Source organism: Lissotriton vulgaris, chromosome 6, assembly GCF_964263255.1.
Source record: "Lissotriton vulgaris chromosome 6, aLisVul1.2, whole genome shotgun sequence".
Taxonomy (NCBI): Eukaryota; Metazoa; Chordata; class Amphibia; order Caudata; family Salamandridae; genus Lissotriton; species Lissotriton vulgaris.
In genome coordinates, this window is record NC_141694.1 from 1,353,706,972 (window position 1) to 1,353,733,427 (window position 26,456).

Below are 26,456 nucleotides of genomic sequence, written 5' to 3' on the forward strand. Positions count from 1 at the left end.
CCACCATTCTCTTGTCATGTTCTATTGTGCAAGCTGGTACTCCTGACAACAAACACTTTAGTAAATGAGATGTCCTTTGGCCAATCGCCAATGGTGACAGGTCCCACTTAGCCATTTGGTGAATAGATTCCTGGCTGAGTGACGGAAGCTGAAGAAAGTGGCATAACATGAATCCTTATGACCATAAAGTTCTTCTTTAGCCAACCATGGTATGGTGGGAAGTAGAGAGAACTTGAAAATACATTTGTTGAAGGAGCTGTAGCCCATCCCATAGGTCACTTTGGCTCATTCCATAGGTCACTCCGGCCTATTCCATAGGTTTCCCTGGTCCATCCCATAAGTCTCTCTGGCTCATCCCATGGGCTGCCCCTGGCCCATCCCGTAGGTTTCCCTGGCCCATCCCAAGGGTCTCGATGGCTCATCTCATGGGTCTCTATGGCTCATCCCATAGGTCCCTATGGCTTATCCCAGAGGTCTCTATGGCTCATCCCATAGGTCTCTATGGCTCATTCCATAGGTTTCTCTGGTCCATACAAGAGGTCTTTCTGGAACTTGTGAACTGCAGGTTTTGCTCTTGTAAAAAACTTTTGTACATGAGGTCCAACGTTCCTACATCCAGAATTTTTTTAATGAGCTCATAAAATATTATAGGTCACCGCTGTCAGAGCCAATGAAATATATCAGACATTTTCGGCAGTTCGATACAAATTGGAATGCAACTTCTAAGAATGGCATTTTGTGAAAAAGATACGAATTGTTTTAATAACCAGACAGTAGGTGTGACCTATATCCTGCGTACGTACCATGGTCCTGATCCGGTGCTTCCAAGTTGTACCCATAGCCAATCAGGGTGCGGACAGCTTCGCGCAGACTGTCTTTATTTGACTTTTTAGTGCGATCATCCAACAGCGCATATGGAACAAGACGTGGGTTTCTTCGGTTTTTCACATCCTACAAAACAGGCATGGGTGACTTCATTTCATTGCTGTATAGTTGACATTAAATAAAACAATAGTCTTTGTTTTATTTTTTATGAAAAATTTACAAAATGTCTCCCACTTATACCTCCAAGAACTACACCTGAGCACTAACAATAAAAGAGGGGATGGATAATTCCTTTAAATTGTAATGATGTAGGATGGCACAGACCCTTTTTAATAAACACATTTAACGCAGGAAATAATGCAATATTTCCATAGTTGTGTCACATTGGCTGGGGGAGATGGACAAATGTCATTAGTGTAGTCAGCTCGCATCTTAAATAAAGAGAAGTACATATATTATTATTTAACAATTTTTAAGGGATTTTTCAATGCTCAAGTAAACTGAGTTTATTACTTTTCAAGGTCCGGAATCTTTTCAATGGTGATCGCCTCGAGTCTGGTACTGTCTCATGCAGTCATAGTATCACCCTTTTATGGAGCAACACATGTACTCAATGTTGCACAAGGGAAATCGCTTTCTGCACCTGAGCCCATATGATAATAATTAGTCATGATCTGGTCAGCTATTCTTTCCAAAAATTATAACTTTACTAAAAGAGGTATTTCAGTCATGAAAAAACGCCTTTGTTTAAACACAAGGGCCCCCATTAGGATGTTTGTCCGCCCGCCATCCTCATGGTACAAGGGACCGCCCGCCATAAGGGCGGGGGTCCCGTGGGGACCATTAGGATGAGCCTGCCACGGTGGCGGGCGCATCCCATATTTTTAACATTGCGGCGGGCGGTGCTGCAAGCACCGCCCGCTTAAAAATACATGTTATGCATTTCAAAGCACAACGTGACAGGCACCGCGCGGTGCCTGCCACGTTGTTCTTTGAAAGGTACCCCCCATGTGCACCCACCCCCCTCCCCCCCGGAGTCCATGGGGGCCCGCAACGGGCCCCCAAAGCAGACTCTGCATGCCTTTTGGTGGCGGCAGTGCCGCCACGGAAAGGCATTGAAAAATGCACAATCTAATATGGCTGGCGGTGTCTGAAAGACACCGCCAGCCTTTATAGAACCCCGCGGAAAAGCGGCAGACAGTCTTTCCGTCCGCCGCGGACCCCCCAGCCATTATAATATGGCGGGGGCCATTTCTGCACGGATGGCGGGCGGATCGCCCCCACCATCCTAATGGGGCCCTAGATGTCTCTCGGTTGTTACTGCCAGACTAGGAACCACATTAAGCGAGAAGCTACTTGAGCTTGCTGCTCAATGTTTGGCAATCCATGTACTTCTGACTGAATGCCCATAAAACAAAAGGGTCCTGCATCATGTTTTGCACCCGAGCCACTCAAAAGCTTCAGATCACAAAGGGAGGCATCAAAGAATTTGGATTTGTCCTAATGACATGATTCAGACTACCCTCAAGCATTATGGAATGATATGTGGGTGCATGTTGTGGTGTGCATTTTGTTAAATGCTTTAAACGTTTCGGAAATCTGTTAAACGTTTGTAAGGTGTTTTATACGAACTTGCTGCGAATTGTGGGTACATAAACTGAGAAGGGAGACATGTATATAGGATATATTTGGCAAAGCACAAGATAACAATTGCATAGTTAGTCTATTATGTGGAAATGGCATAACTGGAACTAGGCCCAGACTTGCTAATGCTTTGCACCAGATCGGCTTCACTTTTGTGCTGCAAAGCAGGTGTAGAGTGTTGGGGTGGGATTTACTATTTAACGCAAACTAGGATTTGTGTTGAACAGCATGCACTACTTTGCATCAATGGTGACAAATGGGCGTTCCCATGCAACCACCTATGGCTTTGACGCAAATCCCTATCTACTAACATTCGTAGATTTGATTTGAGCTAAAACCTTATATCTCCTCAAGGTTGCTGTAACAGAGAAATATTTTTACATTTCTTCTTATTTTTCCAACTTTGCACCTGTGATGCATTTCACAGCACACATATGAAGTGGGAAAAATATCAAAAGATCGTTTTTGTATTGAAAGGGTTTCTACCCAGTAAAAAACGTATGCTTTAGAGAATGAACACACCCTTTCCCTGTGGTGCAAGGACCTGTACATTGGCACATGACAGCCAACGTGTGCCAGCACTAGGGGTGGGGGGGAGGGGAATGTACTATATCCTAATAGATATGGAGCATTTTTTCTCTCTCCCTATGACACAATGCAGCGCAGCAACAACTATTAGTAACAACATTTTCTAAAGGGAGGAAGAATTGAATTTGATGTAAATTTGAGACAAATGATTTTCTAGTGAAGGAATTCTAATATCATTTAAAGCTTGAGGAAACACCAATGGTGATGTGTAGGAAGGTGAGGCTACAGTAATGAGAGAAGGTGTTGACTCGGGGTGTAGAGGATTATGTTTATGGATTGTGAGGCACCATTCCAGCCTTAACTTTCACTGACACGATAGACAGGATAATATATCTATAGCGAATAGTGTCTATTAGGCAGACATTAAAACAGATTGGATTGTGGCCTAGAGTAATTATTAGCGGCTGAGAATAATTTAAGCAGTCTGCCCACAGTTTTCCCCAAAGATAATAATACAATATTTACTGCACTAAATGGGCATGTAATCCTACACAAGTCATTAACAAAAAGGCTGCGACTCTGGTTGAGTTCAGCTTATATTAACACCTAAAGATCTTAAGCCCAAATCACCTCATCATTCAAGTGATTCAGGGTCATAAAATTATATCTATTCAAGATTAGTTGAAACGGGTCAGAATAACAGAAAATTAACATTTCTGTAGTCAGAGGTTACCAATTCAATCACTTCACAAAAGTAATGAATTGCGCAGGTTGGCCATATAGGGTGTCTGTACATCATTAAGCGATCACCACTTAAGCTCACAATGGTCACCCTCACCTACCTCCACAACTTTCAGACACCTAGATCTGTTTATCATCAGCAAACTAATAACATCTTATGTCATTCCACTGAATAATTTATCATTGACCTTAGCAACTGTTCACTGATAGAATATTGATGACAAAAACATTGATGTTAACCTCTTCCATGCTCGTGACGGAACCGTTCCGTCACGAGCCACGGGTGGGCTGTGCTGGTGACGGAACGGTTCCGTCACGGCCCTGCCGCCGCGCCTGCGCAGACGTTCTAAAGAACGGGCGGGGCCGTTGCGGGTTGCTTTGGTCCCCCCCCCCGCTGCCGCAGCCATTCTCCACCGCAGCGCGGCTAGCGTGGAGCAGGGGGACTACAAGCCCCAAGAGCCCTAGCGGCGAAGGCCGCCACCGCCATCACCGCGCCCGGAGGCGCATATATTCGAGCTGAGCCCAGGTGGAGCGGGCGCTCTGTGGATACTTTCGTGGGGCCACTTACTGCTTGCTGTTGCCCTCTCCTGCCTGTTGCGGGTTGCTTTGGTTTCCCTCCCGCTGCTGCAGCCATTCTCCACCGCAGCGCGGCTAGCATGGAGCAGGGGGACTACAAGCCCCAAGAGCCCTAGCGGCGGAAGCCGCCACCGCCATCACCGCGCCCGGAGGCGGATATATTCGAGCTGAGCCCCCGCGTCGCGGGATCGCGTGCGGGTCGCGCCGGGTTAAGCCTGGGACAAGGGCGGGACCGTCTGCGGCCGTCCTCGGTCGGCAGCGGCCGGGACGGCCCACCCCTCTAAGCTCTAAGTGAGGTGAGTGTATATTTGCACCATGGGGAAACGTACTGTTATCACATCTGCTCAGGTCCCCAAGATCTCTCCCATCATCTCCTCCTCCTTTGAAAGCATGCTTGAAAACGCCTTCAATATGATTACTTCAGAGATCGAAAATACTGAAAGGAGACTTTCTATGGGCCAATTAGCACCTCATCTAAATAGTCTGCTGGCCCAGAGAATGGTGGCTCTACAGCTCTTTTGCCACTATCACCGAGCATAATAATTGTTAAACCCATTCATCACGATAAATCACTTGTGGGCTCGGTGACTGATAAAAACGTAATTGCCATTCCTGATTCTCAGGACACAGAAGGTAATATTGGCACCCCCAATCCGGCCTCAAATACAAAGATTGCAGGGGAGAAAAGGAAGAGAGGCCCTTCAAAAATGACTATTAATAAGAGGAAACAACCCCCGCAATAAAACTCAACCAACTCCGCAGAATATGTGGTCACGAGAAAAAACTGTAACAAGTGGGGTGTCAGTCAGTACGACCATGCAACCAGATGACAGCACTGTAGACCTAACCTCAGCGGGAACAGGATCTAATTCCATTTGGACACAAACTGAGCCAACATCTGTAAATGGTACACAAGGAAGGCTAAATGGAAATGTAATTGACACCATAGTCGACTCAACTTTTAATCAATTGAAAAGTCTAATGGATAAACAGTTTAATCTTATTTTTAAACGTTTGGATAGATTGGAAAGCCTGGTGAAGAAAGAAGAAGCCAAAAGAAAAGGGGTCACTATTATTGATCAAATCAGGGGTGAACGGCTTTTGAAAGACTTGGAGGCTGTTAACAGGGGCACCATGGGGGGGAAGCGATAAACTTATTATATCTGGCACTAACAATGTATATGAAAAGTGTGATGGCAATAAGAATAGTCTGTCCTCTAATCTCATGCTCAGTACTATGGTTGGCACGTTGCCTCTGCCAGCGGTGTCCGTGGTTAATAGGCCCCCATGTCATACTTCATTGCCTATAGTAGCCCCACCTGCTTTGTCTGTGTTAGCCCCCACAAAATCGGTGCTAGACCCAAACAATAAGCCTATATCTGTTACACGGGCTAAAAAACATGCTGAGGCTGAGCTTCATTTGCCGCCAGAGGCATGCCCTTGTTATAATTTTCGCTGGAGTACCCCCTGGAATTTGGAATTTGGAATTTGGAATTTGGAAGTGGATTTATAGAGCGCATAGCTACCCTTGGGCATCCCAGCGCTGAGAGGACCTAGTTTATTCCAAATGGGGGTCAGAAACAGGGAGGTTTTAGGGGAAGAGCCAAGTTTTTAATTTTTTTCGGAAGGAGAGTAGATTGTGATCCTCTGAAAGAAGACCAAAGCGAGTCCTGGGACCCACTTAAAAATAAGTGCATTGACTGGTTATCTAGGTGTAAGTGGATGGGTATGGAGATTACTAATGAAATCTTGATGGTGCGTCGGGTGGGATAGGTAGGACCTTCAGTTAAGAACATCACGGCCAACTGTATAGTCGTGAACTTTAGGCATCCTCCCCTGGTGAAATATATATTAAAAGGTAATACCGACCACTTTAGCTCCCCAACCGTCATAACCTCATTACCACTAGGTTTCTTTTATAGACCGTCTCAGAGAGTTTACAACCCAGCTACCTCAATATATTCTGTACACAACCAGTTCAGTGCTCTGTCTGACTTAGAGAGACAGGACTGACTACAGAGATAACCCTTGAATATTGTAGAATGGCCCCAGGAAGTACAAATGGTTAATCAGGCTGCGATGAAACCTAGGTCCACCGGTACTTCTCAAAAAGTTCCCCTGAAAGAATCGTTGCCATTCTGCCCTGTCACTAACGATTTTAGATCCTTAGATCAAAATTTAAATATACTTAGCTGGAACATTGCCGGCCTAAAATCAAAAGTGAATATGGTAGAGTGTACCAACTTGGTTAGTAATTTTGATATTTTAATGTTTCAAGAAACATGGTGTACTAGCGGTTTGCTTCTTGAGGGATTCTCTTGCTATAATAATATCATATCTAGCCCTGAAGTTGGCTGACCTAGCAGGGGTTTATCAACATGGATAAAGAATACTGCAGGAAGTAATATTAAACCCCTGGAGACAAATGATTGTAACTTCCAGGCCACAATCTATTCTAATGGGATCACGTTATGTTTAATACATTTTTATAATAACGATTTTATATCACTACCTAATAGGAATTTTATCAACTTATTTGATTTTATTGATAAGATGGTAGACGAACAGAGGTATGGCAAATTGGACGGAATCTGTTTGGGGGTGATTTTAATGCGCACTTGCACAAAGGAATGGAGAATCCTGCCGTTACACCTGTCCGGGTAATTCCGTGGAAAAGAGGGGAACAACTGCTTAATCACCTATCCACTCGGGATTTAACCAACGTCATGGACAAAGTTGGTTGTATGTATGACAAAGGTCCATTGCCTACCTTCAGAGGACGTGGTTGTTCATCTACCATTGATTATGTTTTTATATCTTCCTCCCGTGAGAATTTTTTAGTGAAGGTTGAAGTTTTATGCACTATCTACAGTGACCACAACCCAATCCTGACAATTATCAAATTTGCTAATAAATTTATAAAACGTAAAGAGATAGGGGCAAAGAATCTGGTTGCATCGACCGACAAACTTAAAGTGATCTGGAAGGGCATAGATAACAAGGCCCTACTAGCACGTGTTATAAAATCCTATCCCCTACTTGTGCAAACGTTCTTGTCCAGTAGATGCCCAGGCATAGAGATTATTCAGGCTTTTACCGGGTTATGCGCTGGTATTAAACAAGAAATTTCCAAACCTGTCATAAACTCGAGTAAAAACCCTAGATGGTTCAATGGCATTTGCTCACGGGCGAACCGAGAACTACGTGAAGCACTAGCTGGGAAACCCAGGGACATGACTCTGGTTAGAGTTCTGAGAGAACGCTATAAAAAAGCAACTAAAATGCGCACAGAGGAGATACTGAAGGAGCGGTGGGATTCTCTCGCATGCGCTGTCGCACTTAAAGATGTAACTGGGTTTTGGGGCGAGGTAAAATCCATGAGGTCCATGGGATCGAACAGCACCCCCATAAACTGTAATATAGCTAGTAAGTCATGGGAGGAGCATTTTTCAAGAATATATACAGCACCAATAATGACTGTTGATAGTTAATGCCCAGTTAACACGGTTGCTATATCTATAACCGAAGTTGAAGATGCCATAAACCAAAGCGCAGGGAATAAAGCGCCAGGTCCTGACGGATTATCAATTGATCTCATTAAATCTGAGCCTGATTTTTGGTCCCCCTTATTATGTAATGTTTTTAACAACTTGTCCAAGACTACCATCCCAAAAAACTGGTCATCTAGTATCATTGTGCCCATCTTTAAGAAGGGCGATAGACTTAATCCCAGCTGTTATCGCCCCATATCTTTGATAGTTAATACTCTGAAGATTTGGGGCAGAGAATTGGGCAGAGGGCAACCAAATTTAAAATTTTTGCCAGTTGGGATTCAGGAGTAACGTGGGAACTGTAGAACAGCGTTTGAATCTAAATCTTATACTGGGCAAATATACTATTGCTAAAAAAGTCCCACTATATCTAGGTTTTATGGATTTAAGTTCGGCCTTTGATTTTGTTAACCATTCACGATTATGGGATATTCTTTTAAACTATGGGTTGGAAGAGGCACTCGTACATTTTTTGGCGCATTTGCACAGAGACCTGAAAGCACGGGTGAGGATAAACAATGAAGGAGAGGTCTCCGGGGAAATGTTAATTGGTAGGGGGGGGGGGAGACAAGACTGTGTCCTAGCCCCCCTACTTTTTATTCTTTATATAAATGAATTTAACAACTCCCTGTCTAAATCAACATGTGATGTCCCAAAAATTAATGGCAAATTGTTCCCCGTACTTTTATATGCGGACGATGTGGTCCTGATGGGCCGCACACCAAAAGCACTTCGCACTTTAATTACGGGTTTTGTATCTTTTATGGCAGATTTAGACCTGTGTACTAATTTAAAAAAATCATACATAATGTCCTGCGGGCCTAAAAAGCATCGTATTAACCATATAGTGTCAAGAAATGATCTCCTAAAAAGTACTAGCACTTTTCCTTACCTGGGTTTAGTTTTTTCAGATTCAGGATCATGGCAAGCACATGTGGTCCTAGGTGGAAATAAACTCGGTAAGGCGGTTAATTCCATTATCAGCCTTCGACAGCCAAAGCAGGCAGAGGTTGTGATACCGTTACTTCAGATTTACAGAGCCCAATGTATACCAACGGCGACTTATGGCGCAGAGGTGTGGGGGTATACAAATTGTAGCGGTATCCAAACCGAGGAAAATAGATTTTGTAGAAAGGTACTAGGGGCCAAAATCTCAGCGCCTACTTTTATATGCCATAAAGAATTAAATTTACATTATGTGGAGGATTTCATTAAATCTCGGCCAGCTTTATTCTGGCTAAAGATATGGCGAAATCCTGCCTCATTTTTAACACAGGAAATAATCACAGATTGCCTTAACTGTGACAGGGGTAGTTGTATACCTTGGCTTGGCGCAGTAAAGAAAAGCCTAGCCAGTTTAAAGCTTGAGCATACTTTTTTTCTCTCCCCTAGTCACAGACGGCATGAATTTAAAAACTGTAACAGGGGCACTGTATGATTTATTCCGTAAGGAAAGAGGAAATACGGAGCTCCATAAACCATCAATTATTAGATACATCCATTTTCTGGTATCACCAGGCAATAAAAATAATATGCCACAGGAATATCTCAGAAAAAACATCGGGAAATGGAATAGGAGTCTGCTCTTTCGTCTAAGGGACGGGAGTATAAAATACTCACTTCGTTTTCCGTTTGGTTTTAATAAAATCTTGGAGAACCTGTCTTGCCCGTGTGGCATCGGTTGTAAACAAACACTGTTACATTTTCTGTTTTTCTGCAAATTTTATGTCAGATACACAAAACAGATTTTAATTCCTTATTTTAAGGTACATGCTATTACTGATTACAATTTGGCATTTCATGAAATACTGCAGCTAGGAAGCGATGATATGATTTTCAGAGTAAGCTCATTCTTGCAATCTGTGGTACGCTCGCGGGTTTCTATGAATACGCCATAGTTAAAGTGAACATTTTGCACATATATTTGCTGTTTTTGCACCTAGCCTAAAGTTTACGTACTGCGAATTTGCACAATGATATTGCTAGATTTGTTGTTTACATAATGTATATTTAGTAATTATTTGCACTTTATCGCTATTTTTGCACATTGGTCTCACGTCATTACTGTTGTTCGACTGACAAATCCAACCTGTTTTAATGTATGTGTTTTATGTCGATCGTATATTTATGTCCTACTGGTGGTGATGATTTGTACTTTTATGGATATCTTATATGCGAATAAAGACCATTTGACTTGACTTCAATATTTTAGGACATTAAACTATTAAAACATGTTTAAACTTAAATTTTCCAATGCAATCGGTGCAACAGTAGGGAACATGTTGGAGAGCAAATTAATTACATTTACTATTCCAACTCTAGTGAGTGCAACCTTAGGGAAAGTGTTGGATAGTGGAGGGGTGAAAATGACTATTCCCACTCCAGTGACAGCAACAGTAGGGAAAGTGTCGGATAGCAGAGGGAAAAAAATTACTATTCCCACTCAAAAGAATGCAACAGTAGAGGAAACATTGGATAGGGGAGGAGTAATAATTACTATTCCCACTCCAAAGAGTTCAACAGTAGGGAAAGTGTTGGATAGTGGAGGGGTAAAAATGACTCTTACCACTCCAGTGAGAGCAACAGTAGGGAAAGTGTTGCATAGCAGAGGGGACAACATTACTATTCCCACTGCAGTGATGCAACATTAGGGAAAGTATTGGTTAGTAGTGGAGTAAAAATTACTATTTCCACTCAAGTGAATGCAACAGTAGGGAAATTATTGGATAGCAGAGGAGTAAAAATTACTATTCATTACAAAGAGTGCAACCGTAGGGAAAGTGTTGGATAGCGGAGGGGTAAAAATTAATATTCTCAATCCAAACAGTGCAACAATAGGGAAAGTTTTGGATAGCGGAGGGGTAAAAATTACTATCCCCACTCGAGTGAGATCAACAGTAGGGAAAGAGTTGGATAGCAGAGGTGAACCAAGTACTATTCCCACTCAAGTTGATGCAACAGTAGGGGAAGTGTTGGATAGTGGAGAGCCTTGAGTTTTCTAATGTGCTGTCATAAATTGAGGTCATCGAAGGAAGGCAGCCTAGCGCAATATCTATGGTCTTGCCTTCAAATGAATCTATGGCGAGCAGGGCATGCATATTGGGAAAGAGGATTAGGAACACTAGGCCTGAAAGACCTTTGGGGCATGCAAGTAAGCCATAATGAATTCAAACGACTAGCGAAAATAAGCACAAAAAAGCTCTCTTCCGTGGAAGACAAGGCTCGGCTGGCAAAAAGAAGTCACAGGTGGATGTCCTTGCAATCCTATGTCCTGTTGACCCCACAGGAGTACCTAACTCAACCATTCACTGCTCGAACAAAATTAAGTTTCCTAAAGTTGAGAATGGGAGTAATCAACCTGTTGGTCCATTTGCCAAAATGGAAAAGAGCCCACGGACAGGAACAATGTAGACTCTGCGGGAATCAAAAAGAAGACATAGTACATATCCTTTGTCTTTGCCCAAACCTGCTGAACGAAAGACGGTCCCTCCTGAGGAAACTCTGGAACACAAACATGATTAGATTGTGTAGAGCAGCTGTCTTGGCTTGCTTTGACCCTCGGAACACTAAATTAAACTGTGCCCTAGTAAGGTTTTTGGAACAAGCAGAAAAAAAACTTGGTGAGGTGTCCCAAGTACGCGATCTCTCACCAGCACAATTACTAGCCTAGTTCCAACTGCCACCTTACTGTATAATGGACATGATCCTTAGCTGTCCTTTTTATAAGTATGTTTTACACATTTGTATAATCTTCATAACGTATAGGATCCTATACTTATTTTTATATGTATTTATTGATATATATCATAGGATCCTATACTTATTTTATATGTATTTATTGATATATCGTTCTTAAAATTCTGTAACTTGCAAAGGTTTTTTTAATCATGCAATAAAGATTTCTCTCTGATACTATTCTCAATCCAAACAGTACAATAATAGGAAAGTTTTGGATAGCGGAGGGGTAAAAATTACTATCCCCACTCCAGTGAGATCAACAGTAGGGAAAGAGTTGGATAGCAGAGGTGAACCAAGTACTATTCCCACTCAAGTGAATGCAACAGTAGGGGAAGTGTTGGATAGTGGAGAGGTAAAAATGACTATTCCCACTACAAACAGTGCAGTAGTAGGGAAAGTGATAGATAGTGGAGGGGTTGAAATTACTATTCCCACTCCAGTGAGAGCAACAGTAGGATAAGTGTAAGATAGCGGGTGGAACAAATTACTATTCCCACTCCAGTGACTGCAACAGTAGGGAAAGTGTTGGATACTGGATGGGTAACAATTACTATTCACCTTCAAGTGATAGCAACAGTAGAAAAAGTATTGGATAACTGAGGGGAAAAGATTACAATACCCACTCCAAACAGTGCAGTAGTGGGGAAAGTATTGGCTAGTGGAGTGGTTAAAATTACTATTTCCACTCCAGTGAGTGTAACAGTAGGGAAAGTGTTGGATAGCTAAGAGAAACAAATTATGATTCAAACTCAAAAAAGTTAAAACTAAAAAAAATGTAAATGATAAAACAATTAAAAATTAATATATTACATATATAAAATTGGAAAAACTATAATATTATTTACATATAAAAAACCTACAAATAATATATAATATAAAATAATGAATACATTTATAAACTATAATTCTTTTAAACTAGAGAATATTTACAAACAAATACATTAGTTAATACATAAATGTATGTATTGTCTTTCCTACCTTATAACACCACAACTATAACAAAACACTTCAAAATTATTAATAAAAAATTCAAATGGCTGCGGAGAACCACGCCTCGGTGCAGCCATAGGTGACACTCCTCCGCCCCCAGCAATGGAGTTTCGGCATTTCGGAGTGAGCACACTATGAAGTGCTTGTATGTCGTGTTCTGGGGCCCACTGAAGTGCTGGTATCCTGACCGTGGTGCCCTGGGCCATAATGACCCCCCTCTCGGTGCTGAACTGCGTGATGTGCCAACAGCAATCTGGGGCTTTCTGACTGCCCAGTGCGTCCTGAGAGAGGCAGGAAGAACTGTAAAAGGCGGCGCCACCTGGAGGGTCCGGTGAGTGGAGCTTCTGTGTGTTGCACTGTAGGCCCTGCCTGTCTGTCATTTCAGATGGCGCTGCAATCATATCTAATGAGACAGGAGTAAAACTGGGAGAAGCTGTGTACGGAAACATCCTGGAGGTAACCAGGACATATAGACTCTCTACTCTTCTGTGCTGTAGAGCAATACATTGATGCCAAGCTCTATTAGACTCTGAGCTTGCACCTCCCTTAAGCTGTTAGATTCAGTAAATTGTCTATTGGACTGGCCTGAGAGTACTGTATAAGGGAAGAGGCCTCAGATGTGTCAAATCTAAATTGGTAGGATTTTTAAACGTCACAAGAACCTACATCGCAACGCTGACACCCAGCATTTGAGCCCTATGACCCCTTCTGATGTGCCTTACCTACTGCCTTCCTCTACCGTAAGACTGGTTTGCTGACTCAAGCCCCCTAGTGAAGAGCGGTGCGCTTGCTGGCAGTCCTGGTTTCCCCCCACGGTTGGTGCATGGCGTCACAACTTTTCCTCGCCATACCGGGCCAGTTTACTTGGCTCTGAGTGAGGGGGTGATTTAGGGGGAAATGTCATTCCACGGAGGTCTTGGGCAGAATGAGGAGCTTTGGAGGTCCAGGCAGGACACAGGAAGCAGAAGGCTGGAGGCAAGAGGTAGGAGGAGCATTTGTAATAAACTTCAAATATTATTAAAATGCTGCCAAGTGGATGAAAGTAGCCCTTGAGGTGTACGGGACTGAGCAATTAGACAGTCACTCTTTGTGATCAAGGCAGTATTTGGTACATTTGGATAACAGGAACGAAATGAAGGCTGAAAATGGGAAAGCACTTTAAACATACGAATGCGATGGCTAAGGTTGATTCAGCGGCCGGGCTAAAAGCGAAAACCTGCTTAGCCCAGGCGAAAGCCTCAGCGCAAACAGCCAGAATTGAGCACAGTTCAAATCTCCCTTGTTTAAATTCTAGCTTCGAAAGCTCAGAAGGAGAACAAAAATCCACGGAGGCCATATCATCATTGGGAAGGGAACAACAATATGTTCCTACAACCGGAGGTATTAATAGGGATCTGAAAAGCGCCAAGGATTTTCCTCTGTTTATAAAAAAAGCATCCCTAGTGGCTCCCCCTAACCTCATAACAAAATCTCAAGAAGTTCCAGGAGAGTCGTTATTGGATTTGGGGGGTCCGGCCGAACAAAATCAAAATCAGAACAATTCTTCGATTAATCAAGAAGCACTGCCAGCTCCCGAAGAAAGAATGGCTCTGAATTCAACTCAGCTAGCGTTGCCCGCGCCAGAGCCTATAATAAGATTATCAGCGGAGACTCAAAACCAGTTGCAGCCACAGGGTTCATTCCTGCCTTAGCCTCAGGGGCAACTACAGGTGGAACCTGTCTGGAGATTGAGGCGTCACAAACCAGGAATAAAAAGCATGACGGGAAGACATTCCAAGATAGCAGTAATCCCTCGATGGAAGGATACATCACGAAACAAACAGACGAAATGCGTTACTTACCTGTAACTGCAGTTAACCAGTATTAGTATCTTTCATAGATTCAAATGCCTGAATCATTCCCCGTCGTCTGGGTGGGAGACCCCGGTACATAATAACAGTAATGTCATATAGACATATACATACTAATAGGCCAGAGGCCTCACATTAGTAACCTGTCCAAGTCCTTTTGTAAAAAAGGACCAAACTTTGGCCAGGAGCCAATCAGCTACTACCACCCTCTAGAACCTTCCTGGAAGGAGCCCTAGTCCCTCAGATTTTCGTAAGCACAGTGCTAAGTAGTACCTACTAAGAGAACCAAGGTGAGCCCTTCCAGGGGAGGCGGGTGGGTTGCATGTGAATCTATGAAAGATACCAATACTGGTTAACTGCAGTTGCAGGTAAGTAACGCATTTCTTATCCAGTATTATGGGTATCTTTCATAGATTCACATGCCTGAATCAGAGTAGCAAGCAATAGGCAGCACATTTCGCATAATATAGCATGTAAGACACTTGATAATAACTTATCAATAGTGCAACACAATAAACTGCAAACAGTAGCAGGATAAGAAATGTGCAATTAGGTAATAGGAAAGTTGGGATGAAAGGAAGAAGGCTCACCTCTAATGAAATAGATGACGGAGCACCGCCTGTCCCACTGCTGCATCCTTCATGAGTTCCGAATACAAGCAGTAGTGCTTGGTGAACGTATGTGGTGTCTGCCATGTCGCCGCTCTGCAAATGTCGACAATAGGCACCCCAGAAAAGAGCGCCATGGAGGTGGAAACCGCTCTAGTGGAATGAGCCCGAACCTTGGAGGGCAGAGGCTGTCCCGCCTGCTGGTGGCAGAAGGCGATGGCCGCAGAGATCCATCTTGAAATGCTCTGCTTTGTCATTGGTAGGCCCTTCCTGGGTCTGCTGAAGGCAATAAATAATTGGTCGGACTTGCGAAATTGTTCCGTTCTATGAATGTAGAATTCCAGACATCTTTTTAGGTCTAAGGAATGTAGAGATCTCTCCGTTGCTGAAGATGGATTCTGGAAGAAAGATCTCAGGACAATAGGTTTGTTTAGATGAAAAGCAGACGGAACCTTAGGTATGAATTTGGGGTTAGTCCGTAGAATGACCCTGTCCTGTTTGAACTGAAGGAACGGGTCTTGAATAGAGAAAGCCTGCAGTTCACTCAACCTCCTTGCTGACGCGAGAGCCAGTAAAAGAGCTGTTTTCCATGACAAGTATTTGAGATCTACTTTATGCATTGGCTCAAAGGGGTGTTTCATCAACTGAGCCAAGACAACATTGAGTTGCCATGTAGGTGGTAAAGGTCTCACTGGAGGATACGTCCTGAATAAGCCTTTCAGAAACTGCTTGACCAGTCTATTGGACCATAGGGAAATACCAGACGAAGAGCGCCTGAACTGAGATATGGCTGCCAGGTGGACTTTGATTGAGGCGTGGGCCAATCCAGAGTTGGCCAGGTGAAGCAGGTAAGGCAGAAATTGTGCCGGAGATGACGAGAACGGGTGCAGTTTATTAGCTTTACACCACAAACAGAATCTCTTCCACTTAAGGGAATTTGTCTTGTTGGTACTGTCGATTTACAAAAGGGGGTGGTGATGAACAGAGTGTCTGAATTGAGCAGACCACTCTTACCCAGTCCAAAGATCAGGGCTTGATCCATCACCGTTATTTATCTCACTGCCCCATCCCAGCTCAGAACCTGGCTGTATGCAAATCAGTCTGTCCCTGGCCCAGTGCATCATGGGAACAGGGCAGACTAAACTACAAAGCCAATTCTTTACCAGAAAGGAGACAAGCTACCGGGGACCGGTTTCTGGCATTTCAGCCTCTTCGGCCCGGCTTGCTTGAATCCTGATGGAGCAGTGAGAAAGGGACTCATGTCTGAGTATACCCTGCCACACCTATAGTGGCCAAAATCGATTTACAAAAGGGGGTGGTGATGAACAGAGTGTCTGAATTGAGCAGACCACTCTTACCCAGTCCAAAGATCAGGGCTTGATCCATCACCGTTATTTATCTCACTGCCCCATCCCAGCTCAGAACCTGGCTGTATGCAAATCAGTCTGTCCCTGGCCCAGTGCATCATGGGAACAGGGCAGACTAAACTACAAAGCCAATTCTTTACCAGAAAGGAGACAAGCTACCGGGGACCGGTTTCTGGCATTTCAGCCTCTTCGGCCCGGCTTGCTTGAATCCTGATGGAGCAGTGAGAAAGGGACTCATGTCTGAGTATACCCTGCCACACCTATAGTGGCCAAAATCGATTTACAAAAGGGGGTGGTGATGAACAGAGTGTCTGAATTGAGCAGACCACTCTTACCCAGTCCAAAGATCAGGGCTTGATCCATCACCGTTATTTATCTCACTGCCCCATCCCAGCTCAGAACCTGGCTGTATGCAAATCAGTCTGTCCCTGGCCCAGTGCATCATGGGAACAGGGCAGACTAAACTACAAAGCCAATTCTTTACCAGAAAGGAGACAAGCTACCGGGGACCGGTTTCTGGCATTTCAGCCTCTACGGCCCGGCTTGCTTGAATCCTGATGGAGCAGTGAGAAAGGGACTCATGTCTGAGTATACCCTGCCACACCTATAGTGGCCAAAATCGATTTACAAAAGGGGGTGGTGATGAACAGAGTGTCTGAATTGAGCAGACCACTCTTACCCAGTCCAAAGATCAGGGCTTGATCCATCACCGTTATTTATCTCACTGCCCCATCCCAGCTCAGAACCTGGCTGTATGCAAATCAGTCTGTCCCTGGCCCAGTGCATCATGGGAACAGGGCAGACTAAACTACAAAGCCAATTCTTTACCAGAAAGGAGACAAGCTACCGGGGACCGGTTTCTGGCATTTCAGCCTCTTCGGCCCGGCTTGCTTGAATCCTGATGGAGCAGTGAGAAAGGGACTCATGTCTGAGTATACCCTGCCACACCTATAGTGGCCAAAATCGGTTTACAAAAGGGGGTGGTGATGAACAGAGTGTCTGAATTGAGCAGACCACTCTTACCCAGTCCAAAGATCAGGGCTTGATCCATCACCGTTATTTATCTCACTGCCCCATCCCAGCTCAGAACCTGGCTGTATGCAAATCAGTCTGTCCCTGGCCCAGTGCATCATGGGAACAGGGCAGACTAAACTACAAAGCCAATTCTTTACCAGAAAGGAGACAAGCTACCGGGGACCGGTTTCTGGCATTACAGCCTCTTCGGCCCGGCTTGCTTGAATCCTGATGGAGCAGTGAGAAAGGGACTCATGTCTGAGTATACCCTGCCACACCTATAGTGGCCAAAATCGATTTACAAAAGGGGGTGGTGATGAACAGAGTGTCTGAATTGAGCAGACCACTCTTACCCAGTCCAAAGATCAGGGCTTGATCCATCACCGTTATTTATCTCACTGCCCCATCCCAGCTCAGAACCTGGCTGTATGCAAATCAGTCTGTCCCTGGCCCAGTGCATCATGGGAACAGGGCAGACTAAACTACAAAGCCAATTCTTTACCAGAAAGGAGACAAGCTACCGGGGACCGGTTTCTGGCATTTCAGCCTCTTCGGCCCGGCTTGCTTGAATCCTGATGGAGCAGTGAGAAAGGGACTCATGTCTGAGTATACCCTGCCACACCTATAGTGGCCAAAATCGATTTACAAAAGGGGGTGGTGATGAACAGAGTGTCTGAATTGAGCAGACCACTCTTACCCAGTCCAAAGATCAGGGCTTGATCCATCACCGTTATTTATCTCACTGCCCCATCCCAGCTCAGAACCTGGCTGTATGCAAATCTAGTATACCCTAAGCGTGGAAGGGTATACTCAGATGTGAGTCCCTTGCTCATTGCACCATCAGGATTCAAGCAAGCCGGGCCGAAGAGGCTGAAATGCCAGAAACCGGTCCCCGGTAGCTTGTTTCCTTCCCAGTGTAAGAATTGGCTTTTGTAGTTTGGTTTGCCCTGTTCCCATCATGCACTGGGACAGGAACAGACTAATTTGCATACAGCCAGGTTCTGAAACTGGGATGGTGCAGTGAGCTAAAAAACGGTGTGGGATCTAGCCCTGATCTCTTGACTGGGTGAGAGTATTCTGTTTAATTCAGAGACTCTGTCCCTCACCACCCCTTGTTGTAAATATTTTTGTCCACCCTAAGCGTGGAAGGGTATACTCAGATGTGAGTCCCTTGCTCATTGCACCATCAGGATTCAAGCAAGCCGGGCCGAAGAGGCTGAAATGCCAGAAACCGTTCCCCGGTAGCTTGTTTCCTTCCCAGTGTAAGAATTGGCTTTTGTAGTTTGGTTTGCCCTGTTCCCATCATGCACTGGGACAGGAACAGACTAATTTGCATACAGCCAGGTTCTGAAACTGGGATGGTGCAGTGAGCTAAAAAACGGTGTGGGATCTAGCCCTGATCTCTTGACTGGGTGAGAGTATTCTGTTTAATTCAGAGACCTGTCCCTCACCACCCCTTGTTGTAAATATTTTTGTCCATCCTAAGCGTGGAAGGGTATACTCAGATGTGAGTCCCTTGCTCATTGCACCATCAGGATTCAAGCAAGCCGGGCCGAAGAGGCTGAAATGCCAGAAACCGGTCCCCGGTAGCTTGTTTCCTTCCCAGTGTAAGAATTGGCTTTTGTAGTTTGGTTTGCCCTGTTCCCATCATGCACTGGGACAGGAACAGACTAATTTGCATACAGCCAGGTTCTGAAACTGGGATGGTGCAGTGAGCTAAAAAACGGTGTGGGATCTAGCCCTGATCTCTTGACTGGGTGAGAGTATTCTGTTTAATTCAGAGACTCTGTCCCTCACCACCCCTTGTTGTAAATATTTTTGTCCACCCTAAGCGTGGAAGGGTATACTCAGATGTGAGTCCCTTGCTCATTGCACCATCAGGATTCAAGCAAGCCGGGCCGAAGAGGCTGAAATGCCAGAAACCGGTCCCCGGTAGCTTGTTTCCTTCCCAGTGTAAGAATTGGCTTTTGTAGTTTGGTTTGCCCTGTTCCCATCATGCACTGGGACAGGAACAGACTAATTTGCATACAGTCAGGTTCTGAAACTGGGATGGTGCAGTGAGCTAAAAAACGGTGTGGGATCTAGCCCTGATCTCTTGACTGGGTGAGAGTATTCTGTTTAATTCAGAGACTCTGTCCCTCACCACCCCTTGTTGTAAATATTTTTGTCCACCCTAAGCGTGGAAGGGTATACTCAGATGTGAGTCCCTTGCTCATTGCACCATCAGGATTCAAGCAAGCCGGGCCGAAGAGGCTGAAATGCCAGAAACCGGTCCCCGGTAGCTTGTTTCCTTCCCAGTGTAAGAATTGGCTTTTGTAGTTTGGTTTGCCCTGTTCCCATCATGCACTGGGACAGGAACAGACTAATTTGCATACAGCCAGGTTCTGAAACTGGGATGGTGCAGTGAGCTAAAAAACGGTGTGGGATCTAGCCCTGATCTCTTGACTGGGTGAGAGTATTCTGTTTAATTCAGAGACTCTGTCCCTCACCACCCCTTGTTGTAAATATTGTTGGTACTGTCAGCCCGGGCCCGGGCTAAGATGACCCTGCAGTCCTGAGGAATATCTAAGTCCTGGAACTCTCTGAACTCAGGAGCCAAGCCGATAATCTGAGAGATGGTGGATCTGGATGCTGGACTTGCCCCTGGTTCATAGTGAGGAGATGCGGGTAAGGCCTGAATGGAATCGGAGGCTCCAGCGACAGAATGTGGAGTTCTGTAAACCAGTGTTGGCGCGGCCACGCTGGGGCTACCAGGATCAGGGTGCAACGCTCTGCTTTCAGTTTCCAGAGGATCCTGGGGATCAGGGCAAATGGATGAAAAGCGTAAGCAAAGACGTTGCACCATGCGATCGAAAATGCATCCCCGAGAGATCCTTTCTGGGGAGCCAGCTTGCATAATGTTGGCATTTTGCGTTGATCTCCGTCGCAAATAGATCCAGGTGAGGTCTGCCCCATCGGGAGAATACTACGTCTAGAGCATGTTGGTCGAGCTCCCACTCGTGGCAAATGGAGCGTTGCCTGCTTAGTGAAGCCACCAGGGTGTTGTCTGTTCCTGGGACATACTCCGCTTTCAGCGAAATGTTGTGTTGGAGTAGCCACTTCCAAATTTGCTGTGATTCTTGAGACAACGTCATGGATCGAGTTCCCCCTTGCTTGTTTAGATAGTGCATTGTGGTGGTGTTGTCTGTCCTCACAAGCACTGGGGAGTTCCTGATCCGGGGCAGGAATGCTCGAAGTGCCAGGTATACTGCCCTCAACTCTAGCAGGTTGATGTGGAGCTGTTTTTCCTGCCAGCGACCACTGACCGTGTATCTGAAGTTCCTGCAGGAACGCACCCCATCCTTCCAATGATGCATCTGTTGTTATCACGTGTGGGGAGATTGGAAGCAAGAATGGAAGGCCCTGGTTCAGATTTTTTGTTTGAAGCCACCAGTGCAGGGCCTTCACCACAAACGGAGTGATCCTGATAAGATCGTCGAAGGATACCGTACACTGGATCCACTGAGATGATAACACCTCCTGTAAGGAGGCGGCAGTGTGGTATTAGGAGGATATTGGAGGACATCATTCCTAGCAATGACTTGCAGAGTCACACCTTGATGGTCTTTTTGACCTGAATGTGGGCTGCCAGAGACCTCAGTTTGACCTGACGTTCCTGTGATGGGAAGACCTTCTCCTGATGCATGTCTAGAGTTGCTCCCAGGAAAATGAGGCGTTGAGAGGGCTGCAGCACTGACTTTTCCTGGTTGAGCGTAAGCCCCAGGTTTCGAAGAGCTGAAGACAGGCGTTGGAAGATCTGTTCACGCCTTCTAGAGTAGGAGACTTAATGAGCCAATCGTCCAAGTAGGGGAATACCTGGTGATGGTGTTGGCGAAGGTACGCTGCCATTGGAGATAGGCATTTCGTAAAAATGCGTGGCGCCGACTTCAGGCCGAATGGCAACACTCTGAATTGGTAATGTCTGCCTGCCACTGTAAACCTTAGGTATTGGCGGTGACTTTTGTGTATGAGTATGTGAAAATAGGCGTCCTGGAGGTCTAAGGACACCATGAAATCTTTGGAATTGAGTAGCTGTAACACCTCCTGAATGGATACCATACGGAACGATTGTTTTTTGAGGTATCTGTTGAGGTTCCTTAGATCCAATATAGGTCTCCATTTGTTCTCCTTTTTCCGTATTAGGAAGAACCGGGAATAGAATCCTATCCCCCTCTGACCTCTGGGAAATCTTTCTACGGCTCCTTTCTGGAGCATTAGTGAGAGTTCCGCTTGAAGGAGATGCAGGTTCTTGTGCTGCATGGGACATGGGGGTTCGGAGGAGGAGTTTCCACAAACTCCCAAATATGGCCGAACCGAACCAGCTGGAGAACCCAACGATCCGTCGTTATTCTTTGCCAATTGTGGAGGAAGTTGGAAATTTTCCCTCCAACTACGTAATGTGGAGAAGAAGTGGAGGCCTGTTGGAGAAAGAAGTTGTGGCCTTCTGGCGGACTCTTTCTTTCCTCCTCTTCCTCGAAAGGAAGACTTATTGTACGAGGACTGGCCTTGTTGCTGCCTCTGTTGGTATTGAGGCTTGTATTGCTGGGACGAGCTGTAGGAGGATTTGTATCCCTGATAGCCACCTCTAGTCTGCTGGCCTCTTCCTCTGGAGCCCCGAAAGGAAGTATTTTTGTACTGGAGGGTACCCAGGGCTTTTGCGGTCTCAGTATGTTTCTTGATACCCTGCAGCATCTCATCAATATGCTCCCCAAAGAGCAGCTCTCCGTCAAACGGCATGTCCAGTACTTTGGTCTGTACCTCTGGCCGGAAAGATGTAGCTTTCAGCCAGCCCTGGTGCCTAAGGACCCCTGCCCCCGCCAGCTGCCGAAATCCTGTATAGGCGATATCCATCGCCACGTCAATCATTTTCGAGGCAGACCGCTCTCCCTCAAGGAGGATCTTCTTTACCTCTTCTTTCTGCTCCTCTGGCCGTGTGCCTAGATATGGGGCAACATCCGCCCACATCTGGCAATTGTCACGCCCTAAGAGCGCTAGTGAGTTTGCCGCCCTGGCCACTACGTAACCAAAGACCAGCTCCAGTCCCCATTCAATCACTCACGGCTATAACGGAGTTAGGCCTTTTTTGATATTTATAATTTTGGACTCTCGTGGAGCCTACAAATGTGGCCCTGATGCCAAGGGACCACATGTATACTGTCTTAATAGATTGAATAAGACTTGTCACTGAATGAATCAGCTCAACCATATCCTACCCCCTACACTTTCCCTCACATCACCCCCTCCCCGTTGTGAATGTGGGCACGTACACGTTATATAAAGCAAATGTATAATGAACACTGTACCTATTAATTAGGATGTATGCAATCTTGAAGTAAAATCTTTTTTGCATCACTAAACGTTGTTTTTGAATTCATGTATATAAATACCTTAAATTTGTAATTTCTTTTCGGTCTCGGGACCCCTTCCTTTCTTTCCATTTGCCCTGGCAGTAAGGGCCGACATCGACGAGAATCTCTTCCAGATGTTATCCAGTTTACGGCCTTCCTTATCCTGAGGTGCAGTCAGCGCAGCAGATGGGTTGTTGGAATTCCGCTGCGCGGCTTGGGTAATAACGGAGTCCGATTTGGTATGGCCTGTAAGGTATGCCGGAGCCGTGTCTGGGGCCTTATACTTCTTATCAAGTCTGGTCGGCACTGGTAGTAAAGATGAGGGTTTTTCATTATTTTTACCCCCTGGTCCCAGATGTAATCAATAATAGGGATTGACCGAATCCCCTTCTTGAACGGCTCTTTAAAGTCATATAGGAAGCAATCCTGAGGTTGCGTGGTCATCTGTATATTGAACCTTGCTGCTGCTCTCTCTACAACATTATGAAACCCCCCGATATCTTCTGGGGTGAATCCGCCTGTGCCTTGTCTGGGGATGCCGGATCTTGATTGACATCGTTATTCCACTCATCATCCCCTATTTCTCCCTCCTCCTGTTGACCTTCTTCATCTTCTTCTACTGCTTCCTCTTCTTCTTCCTCAGAAGACAGTAGAGGAGGCAAAGTCACAGGATCCGGACGAATGACCAGCGGTGGTGGTCTAGGGCGAGGAGGAGGAGCTGGTGTCACAAGATGTGGTGGCACTACCGAAGGAGGCGGAGCAGGCGGAAACCGCTGCTTGTAGTCCGCTATGAGGAATTGGAGGTCCGTGACTATTGAGGTCGGGAGGTACACCATAGGTTGTGAAGGAGGAGGCGGTTGATATTCCTCCTGGTATGGCACTTCTGCCTGACCCAGGTCTTCGCAATCCGAACTCTCATGGACCTTGACATTGAGCTGTGATGGACTTGTTGCAGTGTGGAAAATGGGACCATCATCAGAATCCTCAGTCTCCAGTAGGCGGACCGGTGGCAGTGGCTGGACTTTACTAGGAGACGTAGAGTTTGGCGTCAGCATACGCGTTGACAGCCTGAAGTGTGTATAAGTATACTTCAGCTTAGGAGAGTCTTCCGTCGACGGGCCCGTCGACGGGGTGGTCATCGACGGTGGGATGCTGACAGCCACAGCAGACATCTCTATCATCTTCGTCGACGACGGCGTCGTCAACGGTAGCATCGTCGACGATGGTTTCTTCGGCAGCGTCGACTACGCCGCCGTCGACGGTAGAGTCGTCGACGACGGTTTCTTCGTCGACGGCGGCGTCGATGCTGGAGCTGTCGTCGATGGCTTCGTCGACGATCTCGTTGTCGATGGCCTCGTCGACGCTGGTGACGACGTCGATGGCTTCGTGGACGATGACATCATCGACGAGGTTGTCGTCGACGTCGATGGGATCTTCGTCGAAGACGATGGCTTCGACTTCGTCGAGAGGAAGCTGTCATCGACGGAGGCGTCGTCGACGCTTTTTTGACAGGAATTATAGATGTAATAGACCTACCCGTCGACGACGATGCTGAGGTAGTTGTCGACAAGGTGGTGAAGGCTGATGCTGTCGACGTAGAGATGGTTACTGTCGACGCTGTCACAGGCATGGCAGAAGACACCAGCACAGGCTTCTTAAAGGTGGCTTCCTGAAGAGAAGTCTTAACTGCCATGGCTTTTGGATGACCCTCTGAAGACTTTGGCGTCTTCTTTTGAGGTGGCATATCAGACGTACCTGGAGATGTCTGTCTTGGCCTTTTGGCAGAGGAGTGTGAGCTCCTGAAGGAACACTCGCTCTCACCTGAAGAGACTGTTTGATCCTTGTCCTTTAGTCTCTGAAGCCACAAGAGCAGGTGTCCCTCTCTGTCTTTTAACCACTTGGATGCTAATGACAAGGTGAACTCGTCATGTATAATGGGAAAAGTCAAATGTCAGCATCCAAGTGGTTTAAAGTCTTGACAGAGAAAGTGCGGCAGACCTTACAATCCTTGACAGAATGATCAGGGTAGAGACAGTAGAGGCAGTCTTCATGTTTGTCATCTACATGCAGTCTCAGCTTACTACACGAGGCACAGGGTCTAAAGAGCCCTTTTTTAGGAGTGGTAGACATGGTTGACTCTAGCACTCCTCCACAAGAGTAATATTAAAGAGAAAAATATGGAATAAATCCAGAAATACCAGAAAGCTGAGCAGAGCTCAGTGGAGACTCCCTTAGCACTACGTCCAGTAGAAAATCTGAGGGACTAGGGCTCCTTCCCGGAAGGTTCTAGAGGGTGGTAGTAGCTGATTGGCTCCAGGCCAAAGTTTGGTCCTTTTTTACAAAAGGACTTGGATAGGTTACTAATGTGAGGCCTATTACTATGTATATGTCTATATGACAATACTGTTATTATGTACCGGGGACTCCCACCCCGACGACGGGGAATGATTCAGGCATGTGAATCTATGAAAGATACCCATAATACTGGATAAATAAGGGATATGTTGAACCTCATCTTGGGGAAGATAAGGGAGATGAAAAAACCACAAGAGCTTGTGAATGCCTCGTTCCATCCACGTCTAGGCAAAATCGAAGAAGCAGTTGCTTGCTTTCCAGCCAAATTGCAGGGAGCTGAAACAAGAATTGCGCAGCTAGAAAATCAGGTGAGCGACATGTTTTTGAAAACGAATAAAGAGCTAAAAAAAAAAATGGAGAACAAACTTGAGGAACTCAAAAAGAAAACAAGTTACTTACCTGTAACTTTGGTTCCCCAGTATTGGTAACTTTCATAGATTCCCATGCTTTGTATCATTCCCCGTCGTCGGAATGGGAGCCTCGGTAAATAGTAAAAAACCATAGTAGTAAGCACAAAGTGAAAAAATAGGCCTAGGCCTCATCTCATTTTGTAGCTTATCCACCTCTTTGTGTAAAAGAGACCAAATTTCTGCAGCAGCCAATCAGAGCAGCCTCACCCCATAGAACCTTCCTGAGAGAAGCTCAGAGCCTCAGATTTTCGTAGCCGTTGTATACAGCTATCCACCAAGATCAGAAGAGTGAGCTTTCCCAGGGGAGGTGGGTGGGCGCATGGGAATCTATGAAAGTTACCAATACTGGGGAACCAAAGTTACAGGTAAGTAACTTGTTTTCTTGCCCCAGTATTGGAACTTTCATAGATTCCCATGCTTTGTATCAGAGTAACTAGCAGTAAAGAAAAACATATTTTGTCATACCTAAACCTGAAAATGTGACATATCTCTGTAAACAAACAGCAGAACACATAGGATCATGAAATATGACAATAATGCAGTATACAAAATATGCAAAGGAAGGCGGGATAGAAAGGAAAGCTCACCGACTTATTGGAAAAGGTTCCTCAGGACTGCTTGGCCCACTGCTGCATCCTCCCTCACAGAAGAATCCAGACAATAGTGGCGGGTGAAGGTGTGGACACTGCTCCACGTAGCCGCCCTGCAAATGTCCTTGATAGGGACTCCTGCGAATAACGCCACCGATGAAGCCATGGATCTGGTAGAGTGAGCACGAACTGCTCGCTGCAGAGGTTTCCCAGCCGCCTGGTGACAAAATTGTATAGCACTGGAAATCCAACGGGAAATACAAGCCTTCGAAACAGCACAAC

General features: G+C 45.5%; 1 protein-coding gene across 1 annotated transcript in view; it reads right to left on the reverse strand.

Annotated features, from left to right (window-relative positions):
• The window catches only part of RYR2 (ryanodine receptor 2), a 3,481,211-nt gene that overhangs the window by 2,145,727 nt on the left and 1,309,028 nt on the right, over positions 1-26,456 (reverse strand). The window contains exon 27 of the mRNA XM_086925791.1: positions 804-951. Coding sequence (XP_086781917.1) covers positions 804-951 — 148 coding nt within the window. The remainder of the gene's footprint in view (positions 1-803; positions 952-26,456) is intronic.